This window comes from Nilaparvata lugens, chromosome 8 (genome assembly GCF_014356525.2).
Source record: "Nilaparvata lugens isolate BPH chromosome 8, ASM1435652v1, whole genome shotgun sequence".
NCBI classification, from domain to species: Eukaryota; Metazoa; Arthropoda; class Insecta; order Hemiptera; family Delphacidae; genus Nilaparvata; species Nilaparvata lugens.
In genome coordinates, this window is record NC_052511.1 from 17,130,731 (window position 1) to 17,142,542 (window position 11,812).

General features: G+C 33.1%; 1 protein-coding gene across 1 annotated transcript; it reads right to left on the bottom strand.

The window, feature by feature from the left end:
- Nucleotides 1-5,930: 5,930 nt before the first annotated feature.
- On the bottom strand, nucleotides 5,931-11,474 carry LOC111044813 (small nuclear ribonucleoprotein Sm D3). Its single transcript, XM_022330039.2, has 2 exons — nucleotides 10,992-11,474; nucleotides 5,931-6,255 (listed from the first exon to the last, which is right to left on the bottom strand). The coding sequence occupies exons 1-2, from the start codon at nucleotides 11,305-11,307 to the stop codon at nucleotides 6,128-6,130; spliced, it is 444 nt and encodes a 147-aa protein (XP_022185731.1). The 5' UTR covers nucleotides 11,308-11,474; the 3' UTR covers nucleotides 5,931-6,127.
- Between the last annotated feature and the right edge of the window lie 338 nt (nucleotides 11,475-11,812).

Consider the following 11,812-nt stretch of genomic DNA (forward strand, 5'->3'; position numbering starts at 1 on the left):
ATCAAATTCATACCTAGAAAAGTCATTGATAAGCTCTATCAACTGCCACAAGTCTCATACCTGTAAAAATTTCAGGAACACTGCACCATCTATGCAAAGTTTGATTTTAGATTCTCAATTATCAGGCTTCAGATACAATTTAAACAGAAAATTTCAAGTGAAAAAGATTAATCATGAAAATCTCTACAATTAATGTTTTGTAACATTTTCACCTAAAATTGAAAATAAGCTCGAAATTTGAGAAAATGTGATTATCCAATTGCAAACTGTTGGCAACTGTTGATTCTATTAAATGATTCACTATGAAGAGATAGCAGACTACGTGTGTCTGCAGCGCTATTGTCCTGTCACCAGCTGGCTCAGATCTTAGAAAAGTAGACTTAAGATGCGCGGGAACACTAGCGTCAGTTGATCAATTTTCATAATGGCAAGGAAAGTTGTGTGAGTGCGCCACACCAGATTTTTGTGGTATAGTTATCCATACCGAATAAAAATATTGTGATCAATAAAAATATTGCATTAAGAATAAATATTAATGATATTGTCCTGTATCAAATAAAACTGTAGAATTTGATGATATTTGTGTGTTTTTATTTCATTACTGGATATTTTCCAAGCACAGATTCGAATCTGTGAGATGAAATTGTCTGTGATTGGACAATATCTAGTACCGGTAAAATTTCAATAGTGGTTAATTACACGAGAACCAATCAGACATGCCTTCTTTTCAAAAAAGTTTTCTCTTAGGTTCTTGTGAAATTAATCACGATAAAACTTTAACTGGTTTTTGTGAGACCGGGCCATAGTCTATTTATCCAGTCATGATTTGTAAAAAAAAATGTGAATAATACATTGAATTAAATTTTAATAATCAAATGTAAAACTTACCATCTCCATTCATATGAGTTGAGTTTCCCTAAATTTTTTTCGATATCAAGTCACGCATGCTTTGACATGTGCTTTCTTAATTCGGTGTACAAGCAGTTTCAGATGCATCCAATTATTTCAATCTCTTAAAAATAATTGACTAGTGTATAACGCTGATGCTCACTTAATTTGCTTGGATCGTTTCTAATCTAAGTGCGCTTGAATTATTATTCTCCTAGCACCAGGGAACATAACTATGCAATATCCAAGTGTAATACTAAAATAGGTTCACATGTAGCTAACCTAACGTCGCATTCATTATAATGTGATATATTCCAGATCACGTTGTATTGTTGGGGAACTTACTTGTAGTTACTTTGTCATAATATGACTAAAATAATGAGTAACTATAACTACTATGAGTCATATATAATTTGAAGGGAATCGTGCCTTACATAAAATTGATCAATCAGTATTTTTCAATTTCAAAATACGTTTGTCACAAGGTCTACCAGAAAATACTATGACGATTTTTCCAACATTTTCATGATGAACCTTTGAAAAATAATAATATACTGTATATTCTTCAGAAGAATTGTATTCAAATCCATCTATTATACAGAGTGACACAGAATAACGGGAACTTTTAAAAACGCCATAAAACATTAGTGGGAAGGGCAAAATTTATTCTATTCAAACTAATGTAAAGTTCAAGTCTTGCCATTTGAGAATTATTAATAACATCTATCACTTTTTGACAATTACTTCTTCAAGATGGCTTCCTCCTACACGAATACACTCTTGGAATCTGTGTTGAGATTCCTGAACGATTGCTGCAACATTTCAGCTGGGATATTGTTAATTTCATTTTGAATTGTCTGTTATGATTCAACCACAGTTATTGGTCAAGATGTGAAAACGTTTGATTTGAGATAGCTCCACAACAGAAAATCGCAGGTGGACAGATCATGGGACAGGAAACGCAGATATTGCAGCGATCAATGAGGAATCGTCAACAAAGGTTAAAGAGTGTATTCGTTCAGGAGGAAGCCATCAGAGAATCTTTCTTTTCAAAAAACCCTTCTCTGATTGGTTCTCGTGGAATTTGATCATGATTAGAATTTAACCAGCTTTTGTGCAACCAGGCCAGTCTCCAGTTTTATTTTTCTTCCACCTTCTCAAGTAGATGTCTGTGATTAAAGTCAGCGCGGTATATCTGTTATATATATATATATATATATATATATATATATATATATATATATATATATATATATATATTATTTAATATTGTTGAGTTTTGTAAATAATGATCAAAATTAAGTTACATCTCAATTATCCACAAAGAAAATACATCTTTTCATGATTTAATTTTCTGAGTATAGGTAGTTGTGAAGGTAATATTACTTTCCTTGCCCTATTACCATAGGTAAGGAAAGTATTGCTTTCCAAAAAATTCAAGGTACCCTAATTTCATGTTTTCTATACTTTTCATTACTTTCCTTGCCCTATTACCATAGGTAACGTAAGTATTGCTTTCCAAAAAATTCAAGGTACCCTAATTTCATGTTTTCTATACTTTTCAAGGTCCCCTGAGTCCAAAAAAGTGGTTTTTGGGTATTGGTCTGTATATTATGTGTGTGTGTGTGTGTATGAGCGTCTGTGTACACGATATCTCATCTCCCAATTAACGGAATGACTTGAAATTTGGAACTTAAGGTTTTTACACTATAAGGATCCGACACGAGCATTTTCGATCAAATGCAATTCAAATGCAAATGGCGGCTAAAATTGCGAAAATGTTGTCAAAAACAGGGTTTTTCGCGATTTTCTCAAAATCGGCTCCAACGATTTTGATCAAATTCATACCTAGAAAAGTCATTGATAAGCTCTATCAACTGCCACAAGTCTCATACCTGTAAAAATTTCAGGAACACTGCACCATCTATGCAAAGTTTGATTTTAGATTCTCAATTATCAGGCTTCAGATACAATTTAAACAGAAAATTTCAAGTGAAAAAGATTAATCATGAAAATCTCTACAATTAATGTTTTGTAACATTTTCACCTAAAATTGAAAATAAGCTCGAAATTTGAGAAAATGTGATTATCCAATTGCAAACTGTTGGCAACTGTTGATTCTATTAAATGATTCACTATGAAGAGATAGCAGACTACGTGTGTCTGCAGCGCTATTGTCCTGTCACCAGCTGGCTCAGATCTTAGAAAAGTAGACTTGAGATGCGCGGGAACACTAGCGTCAGTTGATCAATTTTCATAATGGCAAGGAAAGTTGTGTGAGTGCGCCACACCAGATTTTTGTGGTATAGTTATCCATACCGAATAAAAATATTGTGATCAATAAAAATGTTGCATTAAGAATAAATATTAATGATATTGTCCTGTACCAAATAAAACAGCTGTAGAATTCGATGTTATTTGTGTGTTTTTATTTCATTACCGTACTAGATTGTCCAAGCACAGATTCAAATCTGTGAGATGAAATTGTCTGTGATTGGACAATATCTAGTACCAGTAAAATTTCAATCGTGGTTAATTACACGAGAACCAATCAGGCAGGCCTTATTTTCAAAAAAGTTTTCTCTTAGGTTCTTGTGAAATTAATCACGATAAAACTGGTTTTTGTGAGACCGGGCCATAATCTATTTATCCAGTCATGATTTGTAAAAAAATGTGAATAATACATTGAATTAAATTTTAATAATCAAATGTAAAACTTACCATCTCCATTTATATGAGTTGTTTCCCTAAATTTTTTTCGATATCAAGTCACGCATGCTTTGACATGTGCTTTCTTAATTGGGTGTACAAGCAGTTTCAGATGCATCCAATTATTTCAATCTCTTAAAAATAATTGACTAGTGTATAACGCTGATGCTCACTTAATTTGCTTGGATCGTTTCTAATCTAAGTGCGCTTGAATTATTATTCTCCTAGCACCAGGGAACATAACTATGCAATATCCAAGTGTAATACTAAAATAGGTTCACATGTAGCTAACCTAACGTCGCATTCATTATAATGTGATATATTCCAGATCACGTTGTATTGTTGGGGAACTTACTTGTAGTTACTTTGTCATAATATGACTAAAATAATGAGTAACTATAACTACTATGAGTCATATAATTTGAAGGGAATCGTGCCTTACATAAAATTGATCAATCAGTATTTTTCAATTTCAAAATACGTTTGTCACAAGGTCTACCAGAAAATACTATGACGATTTTTCCAACTTTACATTTTCATGATGAACCTTTGAAAAATAATAATATACTGTATATTCTTCAGAAGAATTGTATTCAAATCCATCTATTATACAGAGTGACACAGAATAACGGGAACTTTTAAAAACGCCATAAAACATTAGTGGGAAGGGCAAAATTTATTCTATTCAAACTAATGTAAAGTTCAAGTCTTGCCATTTGAGAATTATTAATAACATCTATCACTTTTTGACAATTACTTCTTCAAGATGGCTTCCTCCTACACGAATACACTCTTGGAATCTGTGTTGAGATTCCTGAACGATTGCTGCAACATTTCAGCTGGGATATTGTTAATTTCATTTTGAATTGTCTGTTATGATTCAACCACAGTTATTGGTCAAGATGTGAAAACGTTTGATTTGAGATAGCTCCACAACAGAAAATCGCAGGTGGACAGATCATGGGACAGGAAACGCATATATTGCAGCGATCAATGAGGAATCGTCAACAAAGGTTTCAAGAGTGTATTCGTTCAGGAGGAAGCCATCTTTAAGAAGTAATTGTCAAAAAGTGATAGATGTTATCAATAATTCTCAAATGGCAAGTCTTGAATTTTACATTAGTTTGAATAAAATCATTTTTGCCCTTCCCACTAATGTTTTATGGCGTTTTTAAAAGTTCCCGTTATTCTGTGTCACTCTGTATGTGAAATTATTTCTATGAGGTAGCATCTTTATAGTATCATTGCGTAAATGTTCAAGAATATTATTAATCACAGCGATATCATATAGACAAATTATATAGTTATATATAGACATAACTTTGAACACAATAAACTGAATAAACCTAAACAAAACCTGTGAACAGGGTAGTTTTTCAAAACTAAACAAAATTCAAACTACAACATTATTATTAAGATTCTATCAGCAACCTACTTCATGACTACTGCAAAGTAGGCCTATTTCGTGAACATTAATTTACAGTAAAAGTAAAAGTTACTAATTAAACATTAAACCAGCACCTGTAACATACATGTACCATAGCTACAGTGAGGTTCACGTTATGATGACAGTATTATTTGATCAACATTGGTGTTGCTATCCTTGCCTATTATTCGACAAAGCAGATTGCGCTATCCTTCTCTAGCTCCGCAAAGTTGCCAGATAGTTTTTTAGCAATGTATAAATATCATTAACAGGATATTTAATCTCAACTATTTATCATTAAATTATTAAAAAATATATTTTCTTGGTGAATAAAATATAATGTTTTATTTGAAACATGAATGAAAAGTTAATATTACACCAGATATACCGGTATCAAATATACAGCTATCCTTTACAGAAGGCAGTGGCAAGGCAGAGAATCGGCAACGCTGTTCTCTTATCTTTCTCCACTGCCATTACATCGTGGACCTCACTATATAATCGATTCAATGCTATAACATCACTAAGGTAACGGGAAATACTGTACTAGATTTGATGGTACTTATAAAGCTGACCACGGACGATTATTTCAACAAGCCAACAGAATGTCACGATGTCCTACGATTGGCTGAGAGAATCAACTCTTGGTGAGAATCAGCCAATCGTGGGACATATTGGGTGGTACATAAATGTAAAACAGGCTTGTTTGAACGATTGTCCATGTCCGGCTACAAATTAACCCATAAGTAGAACGATAAAATGTTTTATAACACAATGAAATATGTAATATTTGAGGGTTTATTAAATTATGCAATAGTATTGAACCGACTTCAAACTAGGAAAATATCACATTCCACCAAATAGTAAGCAGTCTAATGATCCCACAAGGAAAAGCAATAAATTAAAATAAATTTTACATTACAATACTTTATTAGACGAATGTTTCTAAAGATACTTAATACATACGATACTTGACGATAGTAAAAGATATTTAGAGGATATTTGACAATACTAACGATATTTGAGGTCAATGAAGTTCGTACAGGTTTACACAGTCATGATGTATACAAAAATGGAAAAGTTGAAAATTAGAGTGGAAGAGTTTCAACGGCGCGATGGGCCTTCCCCTCCTCCTCCGCCTCCTCTAGAACTGCCTCCTCGTCCCCCTTGCCATCCTCCTCTGCCCTGCGGACGATGACCGCCGGAGAAACCCTCTCTACCTCTTCCACGAGCTGCAAAAAGCAAATTACAATATTGTTTAAACATTCCAAGTACAAAGAATTATAATCATTTTTCTAACAATCCAAAGAGTGCAGGGTATTTTTAAATACTTTGACAAAACTATTTGTTTTTAAAAACTTTAAACCACTTTTCAAACATACCAAACCCCATTTATTAAATTAAGGACAAGCAGTGTGGTCAATCGATTGTTCACAAAAGAAAGGTAAGTATCCTGTGTCTGAAGACATGGAGAAAATATAGCATGAGGGGATATCCCATGGTATAGGGCGTTTATGTTCCACATTTCACTGTTAACTCGAGCTGATAGTCCAAGTGAAGCTATGTGACTCTAGTAGTCACTCATACTGTGCCGTTCTTACACTGTCCCCGGCGAAAACAGGAATAAAATCGACATAAGTCGGCTTGAGATAACAAAAAATCGGCTTAAAATTTGGAACATAAACGACCTATACCATGTGATATCTTCTTATCCGAGCTTCTCTCAATACTGAAGACCCGCGTCTAAACAACATACGTCAGCTTTAGTTTTCAAAGAACTCAGTTGAAGATGTTCATGTTTTAATTGAATAGGTTTCTGTTCCCATTGTTTTTAAACTGAAAAATTTTTGAGATCATGAGTTTTCGATTGAATTTGCTTTGTTGTTGAAGGGCTGTATATCTGTTCTACATGTTGGTGCCTCTGAATGATTAACCGTGTACAATTGCTAGTCTACAATAGAAATCTGCAACAAAATACAGCATATCATAATGTTAAGGGCATAAGTGGTGCAGTGAAGTGTCTGCCTTCCATTAACATAGTTTAATATTTTATTCATATTGATTAAGCACACATAAATTCCTTTACAAATATTTTTTTTTAATTAATAGGCTAGATGTTATTTAACTATTCATATTTTCAACAGTGAGAGATTCAATCTTCATTTCTTTTTCATTTATAAGCTATTTCAACAAATTCATCAATTAAGAAATTTCGAATACCTCCAATCAATTTTATTATGTAAGCTTTACTTTTTAGCTACGGTAGGCTACTCAATATAAAGTTGAAGAATATACCGTAATTAGAAAACATGATTTCCAGGTTGTGATATTGAACTTATTTCTGTTTAAGGTAGTCCTAGGCCTACAAGGGTAGGTTGGACAATCATATGACTTCTTACATCATCATAGATTTCTTTTTAATACTGTATTTAATTTATTTTTAATATTTGCTAGAACAGGCAATTAAGGTAAAAGGAGCTATAAGTTATCTGAAGCTCCTGCGATTGCCATTCTAGGAGCTTATGGCCCGGCTGCACAAAAGCCTGTTAAATTTAAATCATGTTTATTAAATGCCACGAGAACCAATCAGAGAAGCCTTCTTTTCTAAAAAAAATCTGGTGTGGTACACTCACACAACTTTCCTTGCTTATTGAACTGTATAGGTATGGGCACTCCAATTAAAAACAATGTATCAAATCTAATTGTCCAATCCGTCCGATGCGTGCCGTCCGTTTGATGACAATCTGTGTGCGTCTACCTTAAAGGTGCATTTTCGTTTGTGCGTAAATTTCCGCAGTCGACGACGGCAAACATTGTTGACATTCATATTGCCCAAAATTACACTGCCGATTTGGAAACCCCAGTCCTGGGCAACGACCTCAATATTAAGTACTAGCAGGTAACCCGTGCTTCGCAAGGGTCTATTTTAAAACTTGACGTAATGAAATCCAGAAGAATTCACAATAGGCATATAAGAATCCTTGGTTGATTAAGAATTTATAAGCAGCATTTCAAGTAAATCAGTCCAGTAGTTCAGACGTGATGATGCGTCAAACATAATTTCCCTATCCTCTACACGTGTATACGTCTTTAAGCCAGTTCTTTCCTCTATTATAGTATAGAAGATGATAGATATATCATCCATTTATCTATCATCTTCTATACTATAATAAAGGAAATGAATGAGAATAAATTTTGAAAGGTTTTAGATATCGATGTGTGGTTTTCACCATACCTTTTCTCTGGAAATCCTGTATCGGAATCATGTATCATATGACCACCTTTCAATTAAAGAAAGAAGTTGAATTTAAAATGGTGGTTCAAAATGGCGGAAAAAATTTGGGTGCGACGGAAAACCTGTTTTTATCATTCGAAAAGGATCCCCAATCATACCTATCTTCTAATTTCCCTTTTAATAGAAATGTTCTGCTGCTTCCTTACAACAACTAAAAGCATGACAAATAATTGAAAACTTGACAAACTGAAAACTTGATGTGATCAAATATTGAAGAATTTAAAATAGGTTCATGACCATCCTCGGTTAAGCAAGAATCTATTATTATGCAGAATTTCAAGTTAATCAGTCCAGCAGTTCAGACGTGATGATGCGTCAAACATAATTTTCCTATACTACTTTACACCTGTATACGTGAATAATCCAGTTCTTTAATATAATAATATTTTTTAATTCCGACCATATGATTTGGTGATTTTTTTATGAAATTGTATGTACTATTAATGATGTTTGAACACTAATTCTGAAAAATTTAGAAGGAAAATTGAAATCTGGGCTTCCAGGTGCAAGAGATTGATATTTTTAGAATCTATGTTCAAATTTGGAGATCTAAATCATTCCCGTTTTTCCGGTATACAATCCACAAGTTGACATGTTTTGATGCGAACAAACGAACACAAACAAACACAACCCTACTCTCTCATATTATAAAGGAGTCCAGTATCAAGTAGTATTTTAAGTGTGCTAAAAAAGCTGATCAAATAATTTTTATTATTGGAGAATTAAACATTTCTAATAATATCAACATATTGCCATTTGGAAATATGAAAAAGTATAAGCTCAACCTGCCCCATTAAAACATAAATATTAAGCTTTGCTCATTATTTATTTATAAACAGAACACAATTATTATTGATTTATAAACAGAACACAATTATTCAAAATGATTGGGGAATGACAGCCTAAAACTGTTTCTTCCCCGAATTTTGATTTATACACTATAAATGGTCCAAAAAGTAGGTTATGTTTCATACACTTTAATTCAGGTCCAATTTTCAGTCAAAATATTTAAAAACAGAAAAATTCTAATTTAGATGGTTTACAAACCAAATTGAATAACAAAATAACTCTCATTAATCACTTAAAACTAAAATAATTATTAAATTTGAATATTATAATATAAACTAATTTAGAGTGATAAACCATGTCATGTCAACAAATCAGATTATTTTGATAAAATTTCTAGATAATATTTCTCGCGAGATACGGTTAGCTGATTGAAAGATTACACAGCTGATCTTCCACACAGGCACACGCATCTTCTGTTATCGACAGACGACAAAATTATCATCTGTTCTCCCAAGGATAAATTATCCTTTCAATGTCCATCAGCGAGTTTCCCCAAGGATGAGACTTAGTGCAATCGAATTTTTGTATCATGGGCCCACTATGTTCCAAATTTTGTGAAAATCGTTAGAGCCGTTTTTGAGATCCGTTGAACATAAATAACCAGATATAAAAATATAAACAGACATACAGAAATTGAAATCGCTTAATATAATAGGATTAAACATAATCTTTTAGGTTATGTTAGACAAATTGAAATCTACCCAATCTGAGATTCTCTCCGTCGACGACAGCATTTACGCACAAACGAAAACCCAGCTTTAGCCTCATTCAGTGTCTTGTAAAAATTAGAATAATAAATAAATAGTTTCTAATTGAATAATTCTTAAAAACGAGAACAATTTAGGGAAATAAAATAATGACGATTGGCGGCTACATAATTTAAACTACGATCATCCTATTGTATATTATATTGTTTTTAGAGTAGGTACATTTTCCTTTGTGTAAATTGTGAAATTTGATGATTTTTCAAAAGTCGTCTAAAAAGCAGTTCTACAGATAAAATATCTCGACTGTGGTCTTCTGAATAAACTGCTACCTACCTATCTACCTACCTCATGCACGAGAAGGAGGATAAAAAGCCCATTGTTCAAGGATGTGGTGGACCCCCTGTTAATTTCCCAGGAAGGATAAATACTCTTGCCAGTTGATAGAGATGATAAATAACTATACAGGATATGAATTTGAAAAGAATCGGTCAAGTCCTTTTTCAAATAGTAGTAAAAATTTAAGAAAATCCATTTTTTTCAAAAATATTATAGAGCTCCTGCAATTTTTCCAGAAATGAGACTCCTGTCATTTGATAGGGTTCATAAATAGCTATACAGGGCATCAATTTAAAAAAAATCGTTGAAGCCATTTTTGAGAAAACGTGAAAAACAAGGGTTTTTAGTCATTATCCGCCATCTTGAATTTAATTTTGTTGAATTTCTTATTGTCGGATTCTCATAGTATGAGGACCTTGAGTTTAAAATTTCAAGTCAATCAGTAGCCTAATATTAAAAATGGAGATATCGTGTTCACAGACATACACCTAAAAATCATATTTTTGGACTGATGGGACCTTGAAACGTATAGAAAACTTTAAATTAGGTTACCTCAATTTTTTTGGAAAGCAATACTTTCCTTACCAATGGTAATGGGGCAAGGAAAGTAAAAAATTATTCTCTGTCTGGTCTCAGAGCGTCTTAGGGTTTAGGCTATTATATTGAATGCGTGTATGTGCAAGTGCATGTCAGATTATGCATGAGCCGATTTGTAATTTTTCTAGTGTTTTTTTATTGTTATTGATATAATAAAATTATGTAAAATAATTATTTTATTTACCATGAGCTCTGATTATCGCAGACTTTCCTCTGCCGGCTGAAGCATGTCCTTTGGAACCCGGTCTCTTGAACATTGGGGCGTTCTTCAACATATCTGGAAGTATCAAGAATCTAATTTTTGAGCCTCTAATATAAATGTGCTCATATTGGGTCACTCTTCCGTCGCGATAGGTCACTGAGCAAGCTGACATCTCGCAATTCATATTATCGTCCGCTTCTATAAGTTTTCCTCTGTAGACTTCGCCTGTAACCACTTCACAGGTCACTATGTGACCCTCGGCTTCGTGTAGTATTTTTATTGGTATACCAATAGACATTTTCGCTGAGGGATTAATTTTGAGGCCTTTATTGAAACACCGAAAAAAGAGAAAAGTAAAACGTTTAAAAACGTTTTAATTAACCTGCAAGAGTTAGCTTGAACACAACACTACAATCACCAAATACGACGCCAAGCCAAGTGCCTTCTTGATTGCTCTATGCTCTGCTTTCTACTCCTTGCCAAAGCCATCTATATCTTGAGTTACAGAGTGTCCATGAGCTTCTTTGATTACACCGTAAAGAATATACGAAATGTGGTTGATTTCTCGTCGTCAAGTTTTACCAGATTAAAATATACCTGAAAGCATATCTAAATGATTCATACTAACTTATGCATAATTGAGTTTACAAAATATTTGTAAAAAGTATGGGAACAACAAATTATTTATTTAAAAAGAAAAAATTGACAATATGTCTGATTGGAGAACCTATTTGAATAAAAGTTAATTTTCTGTCACATCAAAATTTTGGCCCGCCAACTTGAAACCATTTTTAAACTGAATT